Raw genomic sequence first — 26,912 nt, forward strand, 5'->3', positions numbered from 1 at the left:
TATACACCTCGCGAACGCAAATATACAGAGCGTGACCGACACTGCACGTTGTAGTCTTGCACGAAGCTGTGGCCGTGAAACGCCGGAAGCCCATATGGAGATATCGTTTGGTTACAGGCTCATCCTGGTGGTCTCTAGTACTATATCGGCGAGTCCCATTAGAGTTATGTTGAAGAGCGTCGGGATGAGAATGAATTCCGTGATGACCAGGCATGCAGACAAATGTCCGAGGTCAAAACATGTGTTCCTCCCCGCGCATTTGCTCTTCGTCTGAGTTGGACCAGCCACACGCCACAGATTCCGGCGCCGTGACGTCTGTGCTAACCGCCTTCACGGATTCAACCGCACTATCCTGCCTGGGCACGTGCGTAGTGTCATGACTCGCGACACACGACTGCGCCGCAAGGCTTACTCGAACTACCGTGAAGGAAGTCCTTATTTTGAATGAAAGCTTGCGCACCTGCGTGCTTTCAATGAGAGATACATGCTACAGGTGTCTGTTTTTGTTTGATTGTTTTTTCCTGGATGGCACCATTCGAGTCGGATGTCGCTTGAGTGTGTATGCATATTCCTTTGTAGCGTGACTCACTACTTAGTTGAAGGATCCTTGTGAGAACGCGAAGGCCAGACGACAAACGACGCAATTTGTTCAATCAAAACGTGTTTTTTTTTAATATTTACGCATTATATATACTGCACGTATGCATATGCTTGCTCCCCGTCACATTGTCGTCGGCATTCGCATGTGTGTGTGCATGCCTGGTGCGGCAAAAACGTTTGCAGCTGTGTTCATATCCAGCTGGTTTTCGAACAGCGTTACATGACGTCACAGTTATAATGCCGCATAATTTCGTGTCATAACTTGAGCATCAAAAGTACTGGGCGTCAGCTATTGGCCTCTCTTTGGTTCAAGTTTGACACAGTTGTGATTTAACGTCCCAAAACCACGGCATGATTATGAGGGACGCCGTAGCGGAGGGCTCCGGAAATTTCGACCGCCTGGCGTTCTTTAACGTGCACCTAAATCTAAGTACACGGGCCTCTAGCATTTGGCCTCCATCGAAGTGCGGCCGCTGCGGCCGGGATTCGATCCCGCGACCTTCGGGTCAGCAGACGAGCGCCATAACCACTAGACAACCACGGCGGGTGCTCTTAGGCTCCAAGCCTTTTCGAGTGTTGTGTATGCGTTTTATTATACGTAGCATATACTGAACCAGCTGGACGGTTTGTGAGGCACTCGCTTCCGGCTTCTTCATTGCCATTCTGAACGGACGCGCCAGTCTAACGGCTAAACTATTGAAACACATGACATTGCGTGACAAGGTAAGTGTTATCAATGTACAAGCAAAGAATGTGCGTAATAATAACAAAGAGTGAAAGAAACGAGTCATAAAGAAACAAAGTCTGGCCGAGGACGAATCCCGCCAAGGAATTCCTTGAGGATCGCAGTCCTCGCGTCTCTGACAGCGGCCGTTTCTTCGTGTGAACCCTTTCCTCTGACGTCGCTCCGTGCGATGAGTTTCGCGAGATTAAAATGAGATTGCGCGCACCGGAAGCGTGTGGCGGTGCAGTAACCCCACGAGGCTCGAGAAGCGAGAGGGTTGAGGACTCCGTAAAAATGCGAACAGGCATTATGCCTGTTTTCCTGTCCACATTCGGGCGAGGATTATCGTCTTTTAACTGAGCTTTACCTGCAGAGAGGATGCAGCTTTGCTACAAAACAAACAAAAGTCCATTGGCACCGGAAGGTGCCCCTTTTGACGTGCTTCGTCATTTCGGTGCCTGGAGGAAGGCACGTTTATTTAAAGCCTGTTGATTGGCCAATTCGGCGTCGTCACCACCTTTGCCGGTTGTAAGCACCGAACGCGATGCTATCTTTTGTATATAGTAAATGATGACAGAACAACGAAGCCAAGTTCAAGAGTAATATTTCGAAGTGGAAGTGATTTTGACGAAATGTTCTCTTTGTTTTCTTCCGCGCGACTATCTAGGCAGAGGGCACACAGAGGAACACTCACTCAAACAAAGTACTGTGGGTCGTATTCACAAGAACGTCTTACGCTCAAAATTTTCGTAAGAAAATATTTCACCCAATCACGATGCGGGACACGTCATTACCGAAGCCGTCTTACCAATGGGAAAACGCACTTACGAAAGAGAAGGGTTGTTAATTCTGTCCTACGTTCTTTAATAATTCTTTTCAATGGGCACTTCATCAACCGGCGAATGTGTTTTGCCAGCTACAATAATTTCTTGTACTACCAACTGGTATCTATTGAAATTGCAAATAATTCGGCTTTTCGGCTTCTTTGCAATTTTGTCCGTTGTTGAAAACTGGGCGAGTTCCTACAGCATACCCTGGCGATAAATAGCGCAGCAATTCGCACAACGCAAACGAAGAGGCACAGCTGGCGCTCTGTGTGTGTGTGTGGGGGGGGGGGGGGTGCTCTTATTTTGTGTTGTATGTATTACAGCGCTATATACGTTGGGAAATGTTTGTCTTTTCTTTTTCTTGTAGATCTCCTCTATTTGAGGAAATCTAAGTTTATCGTCACGCATCACTAGTATTTTCTACTTCCTAATATAATACTAAGTTTTACGTCCCAAAACCATGATATGATTATGAGAGACGCCGTAGAGCTCCGGAAATGTCGACTATGTAAGTCTAAGCACACGGGCCCTATAACCTTTTGCCTCTGTCGAAATGCAGCCGCCACGGCCTGGGTTCGATCCCGCGGCGTTCGGGTCAGCAATCGAGCGCCATAACAACTAGGCAACCGCGGTGTGTTTGTCTACTTTCTATAAAATATTCAATAAGACGTGCGTTCGTTACATTACATGTTTCTATGGGCCATCTTGTAGGTCGTTCGTAATGAGCACGCGACCTTCAGTGAGCTTTAGTGTGCGTGTTTTTCTATCGTGGCATAAAACGTCAACAACATCTGTAAAGAGAACTGGCGAGCCAATGCCTGCTGCGAGTGAGGAAAGCAGACGGTGCAGTCGCTATAGAAACACCCATGACACTAATAAAGGAATAAGAACGAGTGAACAGCAACGGTGACGTGTACGCAAAGGTTGTAAAGCCGCCTTTCATCGTAAATGACCTGAAATGGAGTATGCGATGAATAACACTTTACTCCTGTATTACTAACCTGAAAAAAAAAATGCATGTCGTGATGACAAATCCTCAGATAACGCTCAGCACTTTAAGATAAGTTGCACAGTTCTGACAAAAAAAAATGATAAGTAATTTATCACGCAGAAACCGTCGCGGGATGGTTTCTGTGAACGTCAATGTATTAAGTATTGAAGCAATGTGGCGGCACATCGTGTTGCCAACGCCGAAACTGATCATGTCTGATCAAGCCCGTAGCCAGGAATATTTTTCATGGTGTGGAGGGGGGGCACTTGCAGAAAACCTTGACTACTTGAGAAAACACCTATTTTCATTATTTATTTTTGGTAAAAACACCAACTTCACCAAAATTTGGGGGGGGGGGGGGCTCTAGACCCCCCCTCCCCCTCCGTGGCTACGGGCCTATGTCTGATACATATAGTGCAACCGGAATCCTCTCTTGCGCTTGGATGGAATGGGTGGATGCTATCAGCGTCCCCTTTATAACGGGGCGGTGACAAGTGTGCCCCCAGGCTCGATTAAAAAAAAGTGTTTCCATTTTCTCTTCTTTTTCTTAATGTTGGCCTAATGTCTCTACTTCAATTAAGTCTATCTTACTACAGCAAAAAAAGAACGTAAATTATCAGCCCACTTCTCTGCCCTTTACGGCAGAGTGTTCTTTTTTTTTCAATATTTATTTTTGTCCTTTCTCTCTAATTTTCTGCCACCAATACTCTAACCGTCTGTTACTTATTTCAATCGCGGGTGTGTTCAGCTTTCCATTGTTGTCCCTAAAACCCAAGGCTTCATGCAAGTTCGTGCCCAAACGTACACCTTGGTAGATATCTCCACATTCAATCAGAACATGCTCCGCCGTTTCCTTATCTTCCCCGCAGCACGTGCATTGTTCTTCTTCTTTACTGAATCTCGCTTTATAACTACCCGTTCTAAGGCAACCCGATCTGGCTTCAAACAGTAAAGCGCCTCCCCTTGAATTATCGTAAAATGCCTCCCTCCCTATTTCATTCTTGCCCTTTCGGTAATTACCGAAAGCCGGTTTTTTCTCCATAGCTGCCGTCCAGTAAATCCTCTCCGCCTCTCTGACTTTTCGCTTAACGCTCTTTGTTGGCATATTGTTTACACTACCAGCCGTATATTTACTAGTGAGCCTCCTAGTTCTCCTTCTCCACTGTGTGTCCACGCTCTTCCTATACAAGTAACGGAACACCTTCTCTGCCCATCTACTCTCCTTCATATTCCTTAGCCTTTCTTCGAACCTTATTTTGCTCTGAGCTTCCTTTGCCTCAAAACCTGCCCATCCCATATCGCCCTTTACAGCCTCATTTGTCGTCTTCCCGTGAGCACCCAACGCGAGGTTTCCCACAGTCCTTTGATTTGTATCCATTCCCGATTCCACCTCTGCCCTCATGCACACAAATGAGTTCCCAAAAGTAAGCCCCGGAACCAATACAGCTTTCCACAGACCTTGAAGCACCTCGTACTTATTGTATCCCCACAACGCTCTGTGCTTCATTATTGTAGCATTCATCTTTCCTTTTGCTGCCGAGGCCACTGTTCACGCTGCGCCATCTAGCGCCGCCGCCGCAATGTCCGTGTGTAGTGAGTGTATGAATATATAGACAGACGAAATTGCGTAAATATAAATAACACGAGTTCAATTCTGGCTAGCACAGGTGAAATGTTAAAGGATATTTTTTTTTGTCTTTGTAGAACGGCACGCGTACTCATCATCACGCATCTGGTAACGCCAAGTTGGTACGACGACTGGTTTTGAAACCGTTCCCTTTGCCCCGGAGCCCTTGAGTTTCCCAGAGTCCAAGTAAGCGTGAAATAGTTTACACACACACACACACACACACACACACACACACACACACACACACACACACACACACACACACACACACACACACACACACACACACACACACACACACACACACATGCACTCGATCACTCAAGCACTCGATATGAACGAGATACAAGCTGCACATTTTGACAATGAGAATTCCTCCCTAATGTTGCAACGTTAGAAGATTAACCGTTTTGACGCCTTAAGACTGTGCTGTAGTTTCGTTTCGAAAACTGACAAGTTTCGAAACTTCTGGCATGAATATATTCGAGTTGCGGGCAAACGAAAATGGAGGAAATTTACATGCCGCTTGAACCAGCCGAGTACGAAGACACGGATTTAAACACTGGAAGGCTCAACGCCGTGCTTCACAGCTTCACGAACAATGGCGTTGCTTGTTGAATGCATATCACTATCATAGCACAAATTCATTTTTGTAGCGTTAGCTACACTTGCCTAGCCGGAGCCCATTTCGCGTGGAGGGTCATGAGCCGTGCTGCGCATGCGCGAGGATTAGTGATGTCACACAGCTGGGTCACCGGAGACCGGAGCTGGCATCTCACGCGCTCTCCGACACCGCCGCGCGCGGCTCGCCGCTGCTGGTCTGCGCGTTCGCGAGGAGTGGCGTCGTTGGCGCGGCAGACACGCTGGCGCCAGCGCGCGCGTAGACTCCGCCACCGCCGCGCGCGGCTCGCCGCTGCTGGTCTGCGCCGCATTCGAGAGGAGTGACGTCGTAGCCATAGACACAGTGGCGCCGGCGCGCGCGCAGCTATTCGCCTTCGCTGTGCAGCCGCCGTCTGATACTGCGCTGGGGCCGCTTGATAGCGCCTCTGACTGGCGTTTGCAGGTGGTTAACGCCATGGAGAAGGAGAGCGCAAATGCTGCTCGACGGCGCAGAAGAGCCGAGAAGCTTATCTCATCGGATCCCGAAGTAGTTGCCTGGCAATTAGCGGTTCAGCGTACGAAGAATGAACAGAAGAAGGCTAATAATCCTAGACAATCTGGAAAGCTAAGAATAATCAACTGAACCTTTGCTAACGCTACGTATATCCTGGCATAGCCGAGCTAAGCCACTGCAAATTTTTAATTTACGAACACAAGACACGGTAACAGGGATTGTTTATTGCGCATTCTTACATGGTAAGTCACAAAACAAGAACAAAACATGTACTTTGTTTCGTCACTGCCAGGGCATTTGTCGTACGTGGACGATATAGATCTCCCTTCATAACAAGTGTAGCAACGATTATTTGTGAGCTGAAGGTATATACGTGTACGTTGGAAAACACAGCTCGCTGGAAGTGGTTTCCTGTCGTAGTTACGCCTGTTTGTGGAGTTGAGCCAGTATTGGAATGAATTCCTGCAAAGAGAAGTAAGCAAAACACAAATTCATCTGAGAGAAAAGTGTTTTAAAGGTATAACAATTTAACATATGAATGCAGAGGGCACGGGCTGCTTTTATGTCTGCGCATTCTTTCTTGTATCTAATGAATGAACCTGTTTATGCGATCCCCAACATATTACCATATCACTGAAATTTGTCTCTTTGTATCCTTCGCTTTTTTCAGTGTTTAATATTCATGGTGCTGATCGTTGTAATGAAATGACAAAAATCCGTCAAAATCTTCGTTGTGTATAACAGCACATCGTGAAAATATATGATTTGGTTTCTATTACAAAGAAGAAATTGTACCAATTGTACCACCTTACAGGTCGCCTGTACTGTTGATGAAGGCACCCCGCGATGTTCCATCTCATGTGGCAATAATATATCTTTTATATGAGTGGGGGAGATGACCGACGTGTAACCATTAATACACCTCACTGCTAAAATGCAAGACAAGGTGCGGAAGAAGAATAGCGTTATAGCATTTAGTAGGCCGCTTCACGGAATCCAGCTTCACATAGATTCAAACATATGGGTGTACTTAATTTGACTTATCTTGCTGCTTTGTACGAGTCTAACGATCAAAAGTTACCGCTTAAGACTGCCTAGATTTTGGTAGCACCTACCTTGTGGATCACGCCCTGTCGGCACGAAAGGCAGCGAACGTGCAGCGTGTGCGTATTGACGATGAGAAAATGCTGGTTCTTTAAGGCGTGCTCCACCAGAACATCGCTTTTGATTTCGCCTTCCAGCACCTGTGAAAATGAGTGTTCCAGTTCTTACCGTGGTATTTTTATTGTACCGGAAATGATATGTATGCGTGTGTCTGAGTGTACCGGAAGGAGACGTGTGGTGGAACATAAATGCTTGTGGAGACTCCTTTCGATGCAAACAAGGCTCTCATGTGTGGCAAGACCTTCCGAAAAGTGAGGACACAAGAATGTGCTTGTGACAACAACATCCCTGCAAGCACTTTGTGCGCAGCAAATTGATCGTTGCAATATGAGAGTCGTGCATACTTCGACTAAACGCGAGGGCTAAATAATTTATTAATTCGCCCTCGTTGTCAATCAATTCGACCTCGCGCTGCTGATTGCTAGCAACCTGGTTATCTCAATTCCCAGAGCGACCACCCCGGAAAGGTTTTGGTACCGGGTTCGAACCTCGCGCCAGGACGAAATTCTCGACAGCTAGGAAGCTCTTCTTTCCGAGAAATCCGTATGGGTTTCTTGTAGCTTTCTGCTGCAAACGGCTTAGGATGACCATATGTCACCCAGGCGACTAAACTTATCGTAATGACGAGGGTTCCAAGCGGGCTAGTCGGTTCATGAACATTATGGCAGAATAGCGCAACCTAACAGACAGGACACAGCGCCTTGTCCTGTCTATTTCACTGTCCCATAGGTTGCGCTGTTCTGCCGCAATATAATGACGACCTTATTTTATACTGTCGCGTGACAAATACGTGTGCTTCTCTTTACTTCTTAAAGCGTCTCCTACGGCTCACCTGAAAGCACGTGAGGCATATCCACTTGTTTACGTTGTCCAGGTTCCTCAGGTCTGAACTTAGACCCTGGTTCGGCAAGCGGCTGACCATGTTCCCATGTGGGCAATTCAGGACGGGAATCTGCCACTGATACCAAGCCCGCGTCAATGTGACAGCTTAGAGGTGAGCCAACATGACGATTAGAATAACAGAGAGCTGAGCCAGTTGGTAAGTATTCATTCTAAAAAGACAGGGCGTGCAAACACGGACACAAGAAAGAAGTCAGGACACCACAAACGCCTGACTTCTTTCTTGTGTCCGTGTTTCCACGCCCTGTCTTTTTAAAACAAACATGACGACGTAGATGACTTCCACACACGTATTAACTACCACAAGGTTTCATCGCAGCGCACCCTCTTCCCGAACCCCTCCCACTGAGGCTTTTACTATCAGGACACAGTGGTGCTAAGGCGACGTATTAGTGGGGGCGGCCACCTCTCCCTTGTGAGCACGCTTATGCTCTGAAGTGTCCTTGGCACGCAAATGAACCTCATATTTGTTCATAAAGCTTCATTTGCAATTTTTTAGGTGCACGTTAAAGAACCCCAGGTGGTCGAAATTTCCGGAGCCCTCCACTACGGCGTCCCTCATAATCATATCGTGATTTTGAGACGTTAAACCCCAATAATTATTATTAGATTATTATTGCGATGTCGGTGAACACTGCTTGATAACGCGAAGTCTAATAACAATAGTTTGTTATCGTTACGAGAAATTATGACTACTAGTCGATAAAAACCGTTTCATATCACTGTGTCATCTGTCAAAACGTCTGTTCATTATTGGAAAGCTATTGAAAAGGTGTTTTATAATCGACCTGATTCGTTTCGCTCCTCTTCGATTCACATTCGATTCGCTCTCAAAAATTTGATACTTGCACACTCCTCCAGTTGAACGTCTCGTACAGTTGAATTCTCCGCTAAAGCGTTACCGCGCAACTGTGCTATACGCGAAAATTAATTGCGAGCTGTACGTCACTTTTTAGGTTCATGCAGTAAGCAGCGTATGAGGTTAAACTTACAGTTTCAATGTCACGTTCGTCCTCCACAACGATAGGCGTAGCTGTCGCAGGAAAAGAAAACGAGCATTTAATTAATGCAAGTAAACTTTATTTACTGTGCAAGCGAAAATGAATTCACGAAGAAGCAGAATGTCACGGGTGTAAATCTATTAGGCGTTTCACAACGCTGTTGTGAGAAGGAACTTGGTCACCGGTGTTGTAGGTTTCCCATCTCAGTACAGTACAGTACAGTACAGTACAGTACAGTACAGTACAGTACAGTACAGTACAGTACAGTACAGTACAGTACAGTACAGACACTAAACCTACGTTTTTTGCTACTGTTGCGCTCGGGCTACGCTGTGCACCACGGGTTTTATGTACATTACTGCTCCGTATGACCGCTAGTGTTCGTGTGCAGAACGCTTTTGCAAGCAGTGGGAGGCATAATGGTGTTTTGGCTTTGCTGCCATGCATAATGAGCGGATCATTAGGGTGCGTTCACTTGACTTCCTTGTTTCAACGCACTACCCGCCTTTGGTGTCTCTAGAAACATTACAATGTAAACTTCCTGTTTGATTAGGACCCTCCGCGGACGTCGACACCCTGTCAGAACTATGCGACTTGCACAATGTCTTCATATTTACAGCAATGCCAGATCATATGGCCTGTAGCGAAGGGGAAAATTGTATGTTACAGGAAAAGGTACGCGTTCGCGATGCCCTCTAGTCATCGTCGATAGCGAAGCAAGCGCTTCCGCATTCTGCGCGTTATACGTTTACGCACGTGTAGGCAGTCTTCAAAGTCAACTTTTCCACCGTCAACTGTGCATTTCGATAAAACCAATACGCCAAGTCAACTTCTCTAAGCGCTTCACGCGTACACTGGTGAACACAATTCGCTCGAACAGATGGAGTCGTCACACACACAATTAAACACAAGCTTCTAAACTATAATTTTTTTTGATGTCGCAGTTATGGGATATGTTTTTATTTCAAACAAAAGAACAATCGTATTTAAAGACAACTTCACTGTGTTCGATTCTTGTGGTGCGCTCCTGTTCCGATATATTCATCGTAGAATTCGACACTCGGTCAACTTTTCGGGGGCGTGGATTTAGGCACAACGTTAAGTCTTACAAGTGCATTGCACTCTGCGAGAAAAAGAGAAAAAAAGAAGTGGTTGACAATCAATCATTCAATAACTGGTATTGAATGAAAAGCAATATTGTATAGGCGTGGATAGCCCACATTAGCCTTCATTAGTCAACAGCTAGCCAACAGCTAGCCAGCATAATCCACTACTGGTAATATACGAGCAAGTGCAGTAGCTGAATTCGGTCAGAATTTATTGTTCCGTTATCATACCGAGTTACAAAGCGCGGGCTGAATTGGATCAGGAAGGCATTGTATGCAGAATCAGTCGTCGCTTATTTGCTCCAGTCAGGAGTAGTACACCTTGACCCAGCGGTTACAAACGACAATCCACGCGCACCAAGCTAAGCCAAAATGAGGTCTTAATAATTCATGCGAAAATCAATACTCCTAAATGATCGAATAAGCTAGTTTAAGACGTAACAATGAATATCTCGAAAGAAAATGGCCCCTGGCGAATCAAAGTGAAGCTGTCTTCAAATACGGTTGTCAGCCTTTCAAAGGGTGTAACGTAGAGCGTCCTCTAGGGCAATGATCAGAAAACGCCAGGCCTGCGCGGAAAGCGCAGCACAGTCACAGCGAAAGATCGAAGAGCGGCATTTCTAGAGCTCGTTATAAACTCTCTTGTGGCTACTAATACAAGTACACTAGCAACGTACCCACTACGCCACAAATCATAATTTTTGTGAAGTTGGGAAGCACCCACCACGACATTACTCGTCATTCTGAGGAGAAGCGAGGTACCATCTGTAAGGCGTTATGAACTGTTTCTTGATGCGACGGCTGATGACGATGAAGAATTATGACTGAGCCTTTTGTAATGGGTTGGAAGCTTTAACTGACCCACTAGTTACTTAATGTTAGTGACGCCCGGTCGTGATGTCACTCTCCCACCATGCTTTATTACATAAACTAACGTGAGAAAGTGATAGAGAGAGGGAATTAACTTTTTGAGACCCTGAGGAAATGAATCGTGGGAGCCTCATGGGCTTCCTTGGCAACCAATAGAAGTGCACTTGCGAGGAAGCCACTACGCTATAAATCATACTTTTTGTGAAGTAGGGAAGCAGCCACCATGCAATTTTTCTTCATTCTGCGGACAACCCTAGTACCTGCTAAACACATGTAAGGCATTATGTGCACTTTGTTGATGCTGTGGCTGATGACGATGAAGAATTATGGCAGAGCCTTTTGTAATGGGTTCGAAGCATTCAACAACCCACTCGTTGCGCAATTCGCATTGTGTGACGCCTGGTTAATGTGGTTCCCTCCCGACATGAAGCCTGTATAGGGTCTTTTTGCAAAGCAGTTTCAAGCACCGGCATGGCTCGTAAAGGTCTTTTAGCTGAAAAGCCATTACGAGCCATGCCGGTGCTTGAAACTGCTTTGCAAAAAGACCCTATACAGGCTTCATGTCGGGAGGGAACCACATTAACCAGGCGTCACACAATGCCGGACTGGTATCCACTCTTCATGAAAGGTATAGCTTTAATACCCTTTTAGGGCTTCTGTGTATCGCTTGTACGCTGGTAGAGACCGCCTTGAATATTTTGTTCGCTATGTATGCTAGTTACACACATTTGTAATAAATACCATGAAAGAAAAAAAAAAAAAAAAAAAGCACCGGCATGGCTCGGAGGTAGAACACTGGGCTCCCACGAAGAGGGCCCAGGTTCGAACCTCGTTCCATCCTGGAAATTTTTTCTTATTTCGTTTTTTTTTTTTCTTATTTCGAGCGATAGTGGTTACGTACACCAGCGGCGGCGGCGGCGGACAACTACGGCGCCAAAAACGGCCCTTGTTGTGATCTCATAACAGCTTTCACTGTAAAAATGTTCGAACTTATTGTATAAAGTGTGGGTGCAACTAAAACAAGGATCACCTTTCCTTTAGGCTTAATATTTTTTCCGGATGGAAATAACCAAAGAACTATTAGAAGAGGTGAAAAGTATATATGTATACGTCAGTACAAGAGGATCGTGCTTTTAGAGATTGACAGAGCTGTGGAGAAGAAAACAGATGGTCCAGATCCGCCAAAGAAGTCGTAACGAGACACAAGATAACACCGATATAGGTGTAAAAGGATGACAAAAAAAAAATAAAGCTTTTGAGGGAATGGATGCTGTCAATATATTATTCGACTAATTGATTAATTTGGCCAAGAGGAATATAAACAATACAGGAACAGGGATCATTTGTAAGTGCATAATATTGAGCAAAAAGGAGGCATAAATGGATAATGAGTTCCCATCACCAAAGCAGGGCAACGAAGTCTTATGTATGAGCATAGTATGTGTATTTGTTCATTTGACTGAGAACAACAAAATTCTTACGTTCTTCAGTAAGGCATTTCCAGTATGGCGACACTGCAGCCTTAGCTCTCGCGATCGACTGCATGGCACTGAAAAGACAAGAAATTTCTATTGTGTTGTAATTTTTATGCATATTGTTCACTTTTATTGTGTCACTTCATTATTGCATTTACTGTTATTCTAATAATATAATGTGCACTACTTGTTTTGTAAGACCTACGGACGCTGTAACAATGTGTACATGACCCTCACATATAGGATACAGAGATTATATTTATTTTCGAAAATAAAAAGGGGGTGGGTATACATGCCATTGACGGGGAACTTATGTTTCGGTAGGGGAGTATTTTCTCACCTCATTTTGAGGTAGATATGACGGAAATTTCAGGGCGTATCGACTGCGTGGTCTTAGTTGATGCCACCTTACAACAGCGGCTACATACCCCATTTCCTCCTGCGATTACGTCATTCCACAAATGAGCAACAACCGAAGTTCACAAGCAAAAACGCCGTCTATAACACTTGCTCAGCGCAGAACATATCGCATTCACAACAAACAATGGAGCGGCTATGCTAAGTGGAAGATTGTTAAGAAACGGTGGCTGCGCTGTGTCCATGCGCATCGCCCTGCGTACGCCTTTGCCGCCTATAGCGGTCTCAATTTGCGTGTCTGTAGTTAACACCAACCTTGTGGAGGGTCGCATGTTCGTCACGGAGCCGCAGGGATCGCCCATCAGCGTCGCCATGCAGGCAGCCAGGGAGTCGGCCACTGCGTCCACGTTGTAGCCGCCCTGTTAAAGAGATATCAGTGAACCTTGGGAGCGTAGCCGGCGATGTTCGAAACACTAGTCCAGGGGTCTCAAACTCACATCAACTACCGCGCCGCAGTCACGAAATTTAGTTCCGCAAAGGCCCGGACAGTGAAAAGTTGGAAGCAAGGGCGTGTGTTTGTGTGTGTGGGGGGGGGGGGGGGGCAGGGTTAAGACAATGTCAGCTAACGTTGCCATTTTAAAGGCCTTTCCCGTATCTCATATATGGGTCCTTTCAGAAAGGGACTTGATGTCAGTATGCGAAAAACACATCGGTGCCAAACTCCAGAATGACTGAAATCTGGAAGCCGATCCCCAAGTATAGAGCTTTTGTTCCGCGGCTGTTACAACACCAGGTGACCGCATGGGGTGCCTCACGAAAAAAAAAAATGTTTAAGACCAGTCACGTCTGTGTAGCTTACCCGAAAAAAGCGTTATTAATCAAAATTATGGGACAAAGACTGTCATGTGCGGGCGGTGGGTCGCGGGCCGCTAACGGAAGGTCGTCGGGCCGCGTGTTTGAGGCCCCTAGCTGCACTAGTCTAACGTATTATTCACAACAAAGGATGATCCGATATGTGTAAAGCACGCAACGTTATCGACCGTCCTAACTAACTAACTAACTAACTAACTAACTAACTAACTAACTAACTAACTAACTAACTAACTAACTAACTAACTAACTAACTAACTAACTAACTAACTAACTAACTAACTAACTAACTAACTAAACTAACTAACTACTAACTAACTAACTAACTAACTAACTAACTAACTAACTAACTAACTAACTAACTAACTAACTAACTTTAAACGGGGTCTTTCGGAGCAGCACAATTATTTCCACCAGCAAAAAAAGCCACAGCAAATTACTCGAGAACGGCAGAGCCTTCGCAAGCCTTGAGGTGCTCAACCGTCTTGTTCCTGCATGAGTAGGGCAATCTGCCACTCCGAGTACCGCTGATCTTCGTGCACTGGATTAACTTTCCCTGCAGAAAATAGCCACCCTGTCCTTGCTACTTAAGGGCAGGAGAAGGCAACACGTATAGTGTTGTAGTAAAGCTTTAGCCGGTCTATGTGCAGACTTCCGTCCACTGCGTCTAATTCACTACACTCTAACGAGTTAATTAAAAAACAAACATAAGTCATTCTTCTCGCTTCGAAGTGTGTTGAAGGCAGGCCGATTCCCTTGTCAATACAGACGCTGCTGCAGACATTGAAGTCACCGGCGGGGTCACTATTGGTGTCAGTAGCATCCATGTTCACTAATGAAGCTCGAATTTTTCGCGAAAGGACAATTTCAGGATCGAAGTAGCGAAATTGTTAGCTCAGAAATGTATGCATGCCGGCTACGAACCTTCCATTACAGGGGATCCAATTATCCGAAGAGTTGCATTAACTGGAATGATATTAAGTCATGTTTATACGAAATACTCAGAGTAAGAACATCGTAGAGTTAGCACTAACATGTTTTGGACCTCGCGCGCTTCGCAAGATTAATGAAGGCGTATTGGTTTAGCCGCAGAAGTCGGCAGTAACTCGTGAACCTCCGATCCATACACCCGGAAGCGGTCTTGTTAGCATGGGGCAAAGAGTGCATTAGCCGCTATGCATAACGCATTCTGTAACGCGACATAACGATTGCATAACGTATGAAGTAAGGTAGGTGCGCCTGACATGAACCTTGCCGCCACTTTTAAGCGGTAAGATGACGTGCAATCATGTTATAGTAGACAGTGCTGCTACAAGCACAAATTTTTCAGTAAACAGAATTTACTAACCTTATGTACTGAATGTAATGGACAGTCTTTATGACAAAGCGCTTCATTATCACTTGAAATATTTTGCCTTACGCGGTAAAGGCTCATGAACATTATACACTTGCTCGGTCAAGGAGGGTTTGCCGAGTCCACATAAATTGAATAAAGCTCGACACCTGGCATTGGTATGAACGCCAATCCCTCAAAATTACTTTTCTGGCTCTTCCTTATTATTCAGAAGAAAAGAAAAGTGGAAACCCTTCGTATGCAGAAGGGGTCTCAAACACGCGGCCCGCGGGCCTCTCGCTCGCTCGCGGCCCGGCCCGCCTCCCAGGACTAGTCTTTGTCCCTGTTTTTTTTTTTTCTTAATAAGTATGCTCATGAGGTAGACAGACGTGACTGATCTCAAGCATTTTTTTTTTTCGTGAGACACCCCATCCGGTCACCATGTGGTAAAACATAAAGATGGAACAAAAGCTCCGTATTTCGGAATCGGCGCCCAGATTTCAGTGGTTCTGGAGATCCATATCGATACGCTTCTCGAAACCTGATGTCAAATCCTCTTCAGAAATGACCCATGCATGAGATGTGGGAAATTCCTTTTTTCAGCTTTGGCAACATTAGTTGAGCTGGGGAAACACAGCGCGAAAAAAGAGGAGGATGAAGGAACACAGTATACACTAGACGAGCGCTGTACTTACAACTGTAATTTTGCGCTGTGTTCCCCCAGGTAAGCATGTACCAACTAACCCAAATCAAAGTCTTGCTCGAGAACGTTAGTTGACATCTTGCGCAAACTGCACCCCCCCCCCTCCCGCCCCCCTTTGCTCTAAACTTCTTCACCATCCTGGCCCATTGGGAGACTAAATTTCGTGACTGCGGCTGGCTAGCTTAGGTGACTTTCAGAACACTGGTGTTTAATACTCGGTCTCCACATACACAAAAAAAGTCACAGTTTCGCCGCAAGGGCGAAGCAATGAATTCGATAGCACGAAAAGCGGCCCGTGATGGACGCGCTGCTACGCTGCAGTAAGATCTGGCCCCCGGCAGCAACTACCGCGCGAGAAGACAGCGGAAGGGCAAGGTTCTCCCTGTGCAAATATTAGAAGAAGCGAGCGAGCTGACCGCCGACTTTTAAATGCGCCCGTTGCGCTCCTCGTGCCATCTCGCTGGTAATGAAGAAACGCTTATAAGCGCCTGCCGTCTCTGAGTCCTGCCAGCGGTAAAGGGTGTGTATATAACGCTCACCGTTAGCTACCTGAAGGTTCTGCGTTTTGTGGCATAGTGGTTAGCGCTACGCGCGGCGGAGCGAGCGGTCGCTGGTTCGGTTCCGCGCTTCGGAAGCATTTTTCTGAATTATTTTTCTTTGGGACTTTTATTATATATATATATATACATATATATATATATATATATATATATATATATATATGGGTCATTCCATGCCAAATCACCCAGCGTTTTTCCGACCATCACAAATATGGCTGAAAAAATTTCCACGCTTTTCTTGAAGTTCAAAACTCGTTCTGCTCGTTTATTTCTGTTGCCAAAAATTTTCCCACCTGTTTGAGAGAGTCTGTGGTTTTGCGCCGACTGAGCTAAAGAGCATCAAACAACAATTTTTTTCAAAGGGCGTTTATAGGATGCACTCAATAAAATGGTATTTCCGGCAAGCTAATGAAGTGATGTAACTGTAAAAATAATGACTTATTTATGTATATTGATTCTTCGAGGGCTTTTCGCACGAGCAGAATTGAATAAAGTTGCAAAGTTTGATATTTTTTTCCAGGAACAAGGCACACTCAAAGGGTAGAAATTAATTATATACTGGAAGCCTGTTAGACATACTACAAAAGAAAAATAATTTAGTCGCTGAAGGTGTAGCAAATCGTCTGAAAAAAATTGCGAATTTCACTTTTTTTTAGAAAAGCTCTGTATTCATCGTCAAAAAACTTGCCTTGGTGGTCGGACTAAAAATATGCACGATACTTCATTTGAAAGCTCTATGTATTAGCTGAACATAGATAAAGTTACAAAAGGGTATTATTTTTTTAACTTGAGAAATATTTTTTTGAAATTTTGTATCTCCACCAGCTTTTCGCCGACGTAACTCAAGCGGCATGAAGCACTCGCAAAGGCAATCTTCAGCCCATGCCCACTGACCTGGGATGCAGACGTCAAACATGGTGCTGTCTATAAAGTAATGGAAAAGGAAATGGGGTTGCTTTATAGACAGCACCATGCTTGACGTCTGCATCCCAGGTGAGTGGGCATGGGCTGAAGATTGCCTTTGTGAGTGCTTCATGCCGCTTGAGTTACGTCGGCGAAAAGCTGGTGGAGATACAAAATTTCAAGAAAATATTTCTCAAGTTAAAAAAATAATACCCTTTTGTAACTTTGTCTATGTTCAGCTAATACATAGAGCTTTCAAATGAAGTATCGTGCATATTTTTAGTCCGACCACCAAGGCAAGTTTTTTGACGATGAATACAGAGGTTTTCTAAAAAAAAAAGTGATATTCGCAATTTTTTTTCAGACGACTTGCTACACCTTCAGCGACTAAATTATTTTTCTTTTGTAGTATGTCGAACAGGCTTCCAGTATATAATTAATTTCTACCCTTTGAGTTTGCCTTGTTCCTGGAAAAAAATATCACACTTTGCAACTTTATTCAATTCTGCTCGTGCGAAAAGCCCTCGAAGAATCGATATACATAAATAAGTCATTATTTTTACAGTTACATCACTTCATTAGCTTGCCGGAAATACCATTTTATTGAGTGCATCCTATAAACGCCCTTTGAAAAAAATTGTTGTTTGATGCCCTTTAGCTCAGTCGGCGCAAAACTACAGACTCTCACAAACAGGCGGGAAAGCCCCGCCATGGTGGTCTAGTGGTTATGGCGCTCGACTGCTGACCCAAAGGTCGCGGGATCGAATCCCGGCCGCGGCGGCTGCATTTTCGATGGAGGCGAAAATGTCTGAGGCCCGTGTACTTAGATTTAGGTGCACGTTAAAGAACCCCAGGTGGTCAAAATTTCCGGAGCCCTCCACTACGGCGTCTCTCATAATCATATCGTGGTTTTGGGACGTTAAACCCCAGATATTATTATATTATTATTAAACGGGCGGGAAAATTTTTGGCAACAGTAATAAACGAGCAGAACGAGTTTTGAACTTCAAGAAAAGCGTGGAAATTTTTTCAGCCATATTTGTGATGGCCGGAAAAACGCTGGGTGATTTGGCATGGAATGACCTATATATATATATATATATATATATATATATATATATATATATATATATATATATAAACATGTATATATAGATATACATACTTATACATATACGGTGCATGGCGACGGCAAAAACCAGCCGAGACTGTCCATATAATTGGCAATAAAACGGGCCAGGTGCAGACACGCTTCCCGAGTTACAATCGTCGCTAACGCGAGTGATAAACCTCACCGAAAGAGTTTCCAGCCACAGGTACGGAATCAAGGAGCAAGACATTGCGTAGTGTGCAAACGCTGTACACAGGCCGGATCGTTTATGACACTTCGTACTTAATACTTAAAAAAAAAGCTCCACTCAGAATCTCTTTACGAAGTTAATGAAGGGAGAGAATTTTCGAGGGCTCGTTTCTTTGCCACAGACTTAATGAAAACCAACCTTAACGAAATCCGAAGGTCGCAGGTTCGGTCCCTGCCAGCGGCAAGTTGCCTTTTCGTCCACTTTACTTTCTTCACATCTATGTCATAATTATTACAATACACTTAGAACAGTACAATTACCATTCCCTATAACCTTCCTTGGCTTCAATATCTGCTTGTCTTCATTAAGGTTTAGGAAGTTAAGTGATGCGTAAGTGCAGGGTTTTATTGTATACGAAACACTCTGATTGTGGCCTTCCCTAGAACGTTGTTATCGAGCGGCATCGGGACGGCATACTTCATCTTCATTCTATCGTTGGTCAGAATCTGGAATGGCTTATGACAGAAGGCGCATACCGTGACCACCGAAACGCTTGTTTGGCATTCGATTTTCGCAATGTCGGGATTTTCCTGACGCATACACCTCAACGTCGACTTGACATGCTGTCCTGGAGAGGGAGTTTATTCTACCAAAGAAGCCTTCGCAGGAAGTGTTCTTCTTTTACGTTTGTATTGTATCGGATGTCGATCGCGTTCATACGGTTCAGATGCATGCAACTTCTGCAAGCTCACTGGGTAAGACGCTCGGCTTCAGAGAGTGTGACCCTGTAGGTTCGAAACGCAGCACCAAGAGGAAAATTTATTTTGTTTTATAGATTTTATTTATTTCTTCATACTGATTCTTCTCACGTGACCGAGGAACGGACGGCGTGACACACATTTTTCCCGTGGAGTCGGCATAAAAATACCTACGCATTTCAAAGCCGAAATGGAGAATTTGTACGTAACGATTAGGAGAGCAATCACGACTGCGCTGGGTATCTCACAGAAGACATCAACGAACAAGTAATTACGCTCGGCGTATATACATCAAGTGGGCTGGTATGGTCGAAGCACACAAAACCAGCCTAATCGGGAGCCTGAAAATGACCGTCACCGGCTTCAGCGTCCTTGTTAAACTAAGCTATGACGTGGGCGTGACGTCAAGTCAAAGGTTCCACCCTTCATCACAAACAACATAACAGTCGCGCCAATGCCAAGAAACATGCACCTAACATACAACAAAGTAAGAAGATAGGGAAGAGCGAGGTCGCTTCACAAGGAATACGCAGAAGACGCCAACGCAAGGTACAAATGCGCCACTAAATACCCATGAACCCATGCGGGAGCCATCAGCGTGATAAACGCTAACGGAAAAGAAATAACTGCAACAACGGTGCAATCCAGAAACCCGGATACATCAGAACAAGTGACCAGCCTTGGCTATTGGCGACTATACCTGTGCGGAAAACGCCCACAAACTGTGATTCACAATTGACATGCCGCAAACTTCCCGCCATGAAAGTACTGTAAGAGCTGTGCAGGGAAAAAGCAGATTCCCGAAACCTACGTGGACTGGACCACAGGCCTCGAACAACGGGCAGGAAACGAAGCGGCAGGCGCCGAGGCCCTGGAACACACACTGCTGCCGGGCTTTCTTGCCGTTGAGGTCTACAAAGGCGGCGACGAGGTCAGAGGATATCCAAAATAAATACTCGGAAATCTTGCCACATTACTCTCCGGCAGCTAGAATCCTTGAGTTATCTCCTCCGCCTGGTCGCCTCATCACCCTCCTCTGGGTCCCTGCGCACAGTGGACACCCAGGCAGCACGGCCGCTCACACCCAAGCCCGAGCACTCATCAACCGGGCTCAAAGCGACCTGCCTTCGCTTCGCGGTGCCAGGGATGGACTCCTCAGCTACCACGACATAACACTCTTTTACCGAAATTCCCGCCTAACGTATCTCCCACCACATAAATCTCTCTCCAGAAGTGACCAGGTTTTGTGGCGCAGACTTCGAACGGCCACAGCCACGACTCCTTTCCTTCTCTCCCTTATTACGCATGGCGAAACTTCTCCTCATTGCAACTTGTGTCCGAGCACCAGAGCCGACTTCAATCACGTCTTTGTGAATTGCCCAAACAAACCCAAGCCCCCGTGGCAAGGGTCAGAACACCAGGAGCGATGGGAGGCTGCTCTGCGCAGCTCGCAACCGGAGTTACAGCTCCGGACAGTGGGCTGGGCCAGAGGGGTCGCCGAAGCACAGAAATGTCCGGCCACCTAGAGCGGCCCGAGGCCCCATCGTCGTCCTGCTTCCGCTCCCCCCCCCCTCACATGATTCCTTAACGAATCAATAAAGTTGTTTATCTACCTACCTACCGATTGGAAAGGAGGGTATACACGCATATAAAATTCAAACGTCTGCTATCAAATTCGTCTGTTAACGGCGCGATGTTGAACAGAATCTACCCGGCAGGATACAAGTACACATACAGGATCTACGAGAAACCGTACAGCCTTCGCCACATGCGTGGTAATGGGCTGTCCCGGACACAAAGGCCCCATCTGGACTCAGGCGGCCACCTGGCAAGGGTCAGGACAACATACAGGCTTTTGAACGTCTATTTATTCGTCCATGAACGTTAGAGGGTAATGCGAAGACTGTTGCTCCTGTGTGAACACACGCTGTTTAATTTGTTAATTTCGTTACAGACATAAAGGTTTTTTTTTTCTCTGCAAAGCGCCGTCACAAACAAGTAACGCTGCGAGTATTAGTGTCAACCTCCACGCCTTCCGTTTTTCTCACTCAGAATTTTGTTTTTGCTTTCTCTCTCTCTTTCGTGCAGTATTGCACAGGATTGCGCTTTTCTAATTCCTGCCTCTATATACTGAACTGCCACAACACGTTGGAGCACGCAAAATCACGTACCAAGCACTCACAATTCTCTCAGCGACATGAGGCTCTCACTACCGCTTCCGAAGCTACATATATTGCAAGTCTTTCCGCCAGCATATCAGCGAAGACGTAGGCGAGTGTGCCATAACCAAGCAGAACTACTTTGCTGCAACAGGAAACTCCCGTGCGCAGCTATAAGAAGCCACTGCGTTTTTCTGACGCTATTGTTTCACATCGCAACGCAAGGGCGGAATGCCGCTGGCTGCCGCGAACGTTGATCAAAATTCCGGCCGCGAAACTAGCTCCCTGTTCCCCGTGTCATTAGGCGCTAGGCAGGTACAGACAACGCCGACGCCGCGATCGATATGGCTTTAAGCTCAACTCTGAGCGGAATAAAATTGGGGCTCGGATCGCGGCTTGACTTCTCGTTTGTCTATATTTCAATTTTCTTTCCTTCTCTTCTCGTTTCAAGGCACCTGAATTGATGTCTCCGTTGCTTCCTCTGTTGTAGTTCGTATGCCACGCACGTGCCGCCAGCACTCGATATACAGGCCGCCTTGATAAACAAAGCTCCTAGCAACAGGCTGCGCGTTACCTGCGTGAGCTCAGCAACAAGGAGTGTTCATGTACACTATGTGCCTATACATAACACCATTTCTTTTAATTTTTTAGTACTTCGTGCCGATGCGAAGACCTTATTTTAACCGTAATGAAGCGTCTTCCTCGCTTTTGTTTGTGAATGTGATGTTGCTTTTTAGGTATACCGAAAACATTTACGACAACGGGCCTTGTTTGCTCCGTGAGTATATATAAAGGTTGATGTTATCTATAGCAGGCTGCAACAAAACAAGTGACACGCGCCTCTTAGTTCTCAAGCGGCGTAGCGAAATGAGTGAGCAGCTCATAAACAACTTGTTGCCATGTTTTGCGAAAAATAACAATAAAGATTGAGCTCGAACCGTACGAAACTGTATATCGAACAGTACACCGGGGCATGGAAACTATTTCGATCTCACATATAATCTTCGAGACCGTTTGTCGTTCGACGCTGCCTGGAAGCAAATGTGAACGCCTATGGCGCTCTTCAGCTGTATTTCTTTGTGTGTGTGTGTGTGTGTGTGTGTGTGTGTGTGTGTGTGTGTGTGTGTGTGTGTGTGTGTGTGTGTGCGTGTGCGTGTGCGTGTGCGTGTGCGTGTGTGTGTGTGTGTGTGTGTGTGTGTGTGTGTGTGTGTGTGTGTGTGTGTGTGTGTGTGTGTGTGTGTGTGTGTGAAGATAACTGTTATTGAGATAACAATACATGGAATATTACTCAACTGCTATTTGTTTAGTAGATAGAGCGTAAGTTAAAGGAATCTAAGTAGGCACCTGACCTGTTAATACCACACAGAGGCAAAGTTGAAGCACTATCGACTTAGAGGCAGAAATGCGGCCGCACGACCAATGGCGCACAGTATCTTACGAAACTGTGTGAGCCAGAACCTGGTCGTAATCGCTCATAAGCACTTCCATAGTTGCTATAGAAAATAAAAGTAGCACTAACTTCCGAGAACTCATAAGCTCAAGGCCGTATAGCCCGATCGGGGGAAGCCCCCGAAGGAGCCAGGTCCAAAATCAGGCATTCGTTGAGTATACTTATCAGGCACAGGCATCTCCAAAGAAGAGGTGACACGGGTCTGAGGACAACGACGCAACAGGTGCCTACGTGCTCGTCCGCAACAACGCCGCAACACTGCCGAAGACAACGTCCGCAGTGTTGCCGTCCGGGGCGCGTCCTTACCTCCAACTGGATGATCACCCTGCCGTGCGCCAGGTTCTTCAGGAGTGACGTCATGTGTTGATAGCCGGCAGGCGTGACGCAACAATCGCCCTGGAACAACGTCAGTTTACGTGTTCAGCTTGCTGAAATCTGCCGCGAGATGTACGGTATGTAGTTAGCATTTTATCAGATTAATGCCGCATCGAAGCGATCTTTTTTTTTTAGCTGAATCTTTGAGCTTCTGCGTGTTGCCGTTTTATATATAGGATCGGAATGTTTCATAAATAATTCGCTCTAGTTTTGATGTGGCTAATTAGTAAGGCGCTGCCATCGCCCGCTGCGCACAGAAATTATGCGAACGTTCTTCCTTTATAGATTTTTACCGTGAAAGTATGAAGCTTTGTTGGCCGAAACGTGATATAGAATTTTGTCTTGGGGGATCAAACCCGTGTTGCATCGCGGTGGCGGGCGGGGGGGGGGGGGGGGGGAGTGTGCTCCTGTTGCACCCCCTGCCCATGAAGGGGGGAAGCTACGGAAAGTCTTCCTTTCACGCACCCTTAGTGGCCACTTCATTGATATTCTCTCGTCTGAGAGAAAGTTCGACAAGCTATTTTGAAACCCTGGAATTTGACACAATATGCAGTAGCACAGCGCGCATAAGCAGCGCTTAAGTCGTGCTGCCTTGGATAAGTTTGACGTTATACAAGAGAGCGTGAAAAAATGCAAAGGTATATAGGCCAAGCAGATCAGCGCTGGCTGTGCGCATGCGTGTGCTCTTTCTATCCGTCATGATGTTTGAACGTTGTTATATATCGAAGTGAAAGATACTTTTGAATCAGGGTGGAAAACAAGAGAACACGTTAGGTAGACAGGACACAGGACGAGCGCTGTCTCACAGCTGATCTTTGCAATGATAACGCTAGAAAAAGAAAATAAAAGAGAAACACCCCGAAAAAGCAGCCAACTGAGTGCGCAGGACTCAAGGTCACTTGGAAAAAGACATTAAGCATGTGCATTTCAAGACCTAACAGAATGAAAGGTGGCTTCGGCACACGATGTTCGTTGTTCGTGTTGATCCTTATGGGCAAGTGTTTTGCAAGTTCAGCAGCTTTTCTCTTTTTTTCTTTTTTTTTTTGTCTTTGTGCTTGATCTTCGTGCTTTCTGTAGCCGCTTTGTCGCAAGACGAAGTTCAGCAAAAGCACAGCATTCTCACTCCACCGCCTTGGCCCTTTTGGGCTGACCAATTCAAATCAGCCCACGAGGTTCACAACGATCCATTGTTTTATCCGAAGCAAAGCCAAAACACAAGAATAAACAATGCCACGAGTGCGTTCGAAGTCGCAGGCACGAATACTACGCAAATCCATGGATACTACCCATCATTCCCATGGTGGCTGTACGATCGCAGCGCCAGAGTCCCCTCTAGTAAATAATGTAGGCAACTCTATGGCCAGGATCAATCGTGTCCTGGAATAGTGACCTACCCAACCACTTCCTCTCATCTATAGTCCTTCACTCATTCCCTTTCCGCCTGGTGACGTGATGACCTGTCGTTCATGTTCGTCACACTCATGTCATGCAATTAATTCATTTTAAATGCGTGTAGGGGCACTAATCTAAGAAAAACGTTACAAACAACTCACCAGGATGTCTCCTTTTGCGGAGTCAAATCCAGCAGACACGATCACCAGCTCCGGGTCAAACTGCGACGAAAACGTGAACGATTTGTTAGCAGGCCCTCACACTGGTGTCATGCGACAATTATGCTTAACGCCTTGTGGAATTACTTCTTTCTTACTCACACGTCACTCGGTTGCTAATATACACATAATTTGTTGGGCATCAGTGATCCTGTTCACTAGATATCGTAAAGCTGAAATACATTACCGTACTTGACGAACTGTACGATTTCTAAAGCCATATATATGTCTACGTTTGTCGTAATGAGGCCGATAATCTCATGATCATCGGCAAAAATGATTTCAATGCCACATAAGTACAGCCATCACCGACTTTTTGCGAAAGCGTCGTGTTTAGGGTTTTGTCGATTATTAGGACTACTTTGCAGCAGAACCACACACTTGCAGAACCAATGTATATAGCGTCCACCAAAATTTTGGCCGTTTCGTAACTATTTCGTGAATAAACATTGTGAACATTTTCGCTTGTCTCTGGCGCAAACATTCAGTTTTGGACTATACAGAATGATGTGTCTGTCACGGCATCCCTAAAAAAAACGGCAATTTCAAATGCATAAACAACCAATCTCTTAAGGATATGAACCAGCCAAAATACGAAACACAGAGGAGAGAAGTGGCACGCGCGGTCTTCCTTCTTTTGGCTGGTTCAAATCCTCAAGAGCATGTACGAACTGACCCATATCGCAACTCTACCATAAACAATCAACTTATTTGTAATAGAATAAGCTTAAACATATCTTTTGCGTTATTTTACATTTTATTCTCTTATGGTGTTGTCTGCGGTATTCTTTTTTCTTCAAGTTTTAAGGGTGACAGGTCTGTCAGCTGTGGTTAAGCGAGCTTGTAACAAAATAAACAAGCCAACGAAAAGCGGCATATACCAACGACATGCGTTCATGACTCACCTCTGAAGCGACAGGCATGACCAGCTGATACATGGCCGTTAAGTAGTCGGCGTCAGTAATGGCGGGCTGAAAAACCGTGGTTCAAGAAGCATTTAAACGAAGAAGGTAAACTTATTACCTCTTTGGCATTAAAATTTATTATCGCCACCTAGACGAGAAGGGAAAGCACGTTGGCAGTTGGTTTCCCTGAAAAGGGCACTGCACATTTTTATAGCCAGATTCACCTAAACCATTCAACAATGTGGAAACCTTGCACTTCTGCTGTACAGAGACTTACCAAAAAAAAAGCCATTGCCGACCGTTGGCGCTATAATGAAACAGCTCCACTAACGTGAAAACTGTGGAGGGGCGAAGCATGCAGTGTGCGCCGGTGTTTCCCACAGCAAAATCACTGCTAATGGGCAATAAGAGACAGAAGAAAGATTAGACACAGCGATCCGCAGCCCGCTTTTAGTTAACGTGCACGCTGCGAATCTTTATTGTTCAACTACGCGCAAAAGAAATCTCAGACCGGCACTACATTGCAGGTCAAGATGCAGTGCCTATCAGTGTTGCGGAATGGCCGCCTCCATTCTATTCCAATTCCATTCCGGGGAATTACGACTTGCCGCAATTCCATTCCTTTCAATTCCTTGGAATGAAAAACTTAGCGCATTCCCACTCCGGGAATGGCCGGGCAATTCAGTTCCATTCCCCGAATTCCTCAACGTAGAAAAGGCATCTTGATAGTTTTATCGAGTTAAGAATTAACGCCCCATAAAGCTGATGTCATCAGATGCATTAAGAACTGCAAAAGTACGCAAAAGACGTTACCAAGGTCGAGTAATAGTAGCTTGGTGACATATCTCGTGCAGTGCAACCACCCTACTAATTCCCATAGGGGCACTTCTCACGCTACCTATAGTATTTGCATGGTCAGTAGGTTTGAACGAATGGTGATGTTTTAATATTGTTTAAACTCACAAAAATCACAAGGCGTAAGGGGGGTATGCCGCCGCCGTAGTTCCGCACGACGGATAACAAAGGCTTAGAGCCGCGGTTACGCAAAGAATAGAGACAAACTTCAGAGCAGGACAGTCTATATAAGGACAGAATTGTAGTAGGCGCGTTCCTTAAACATGTACCGTGCTGTAATCAGCCAAGCCATTTTAAAAATACTGCTTTATTGTTAAATTCGAGGCTCTGACTTGAAGTTTGAAAAACAACGCGTAGACGAAAACGTGCTC

At 45.5% G+C, this 26,912-nt stretch overlaps 1 protein-coding gene across 3 annotated transcripts in view; it reads right to left on the bottom strand.

The window, feature by feature from the left end:
* Nucleotides 1–6,096: 6,096 nt before the first annotated feature.
* The window catches only part of LOC119387312 (histone deacetylase 6-like), a 132,939-nt gene continuing 112,123 nt past the window's right edge, over nucleotides 6,097–26,912 (bottom strand). For all 3 annotated transcript variants that reach the window (XM_049413470.1, XM_037654662.2, XM_049413469.1), the window contains 9 exons: nucleotides 25,687–25,752; nucleotides 24,725–24,784; nucleotides 23,103–23,192; nucleotides 13,075–13,178; nucleotides 12,409–12,476; nucleotides 8,943–8,983; nucleotides 7,883–8,008; nucleotides 7,002–7,130; nucleotides 6,097–6,348 (listed from right to left, as the gene is read on the bottom strand). In XM_049413470.1, the coding sequence (XP_049269427.1) occupies nucleotides 6,307–6,348; nucleotides 7,002–7,130; nucleotides 7,883–8,008; nucleotides 8,943–8,983; nucleotides 12,409–12,476; nucleotides 13,075–13,178; nucleotides 23,103–23,192; nucleotides 24,725–24,784; nucleotides 25,687–25,752 (726 nt within the window). In that variant the 3' untranslated portion in view covers nucleotides 6,097–6,306. The remainder of the gene's footprint in view (nucleotides 6,349–7,001; nucleotides 7,131–7,882; nucleotides 8,009–8,942; nucleotides 8,984–12,408; nucleotides 12,477–13,074; nucleotides 13,179–23,102; nucleotides 23,193–24,724; nucleotides 24,785–25,686; nucleotides 25,753–26,912) is intronic.

The sequence above is a fragment of the Rhipicephalus sanguineus genome, chromosome 3 (assembly GCF_013339695.2).
Source record: "Rhipicephalus sanguineus isolate Rsan-2018 chromosome 3, BIME_Rsan_1.4, whole genome shotgun sequence".
Lineage (NCBI taxonomy): Eukaryota > Metazoa > Arthropoda > Arachnida > Ixodida > Ixodidae > Rhipicephalus > Rhipicephalus sanguineus.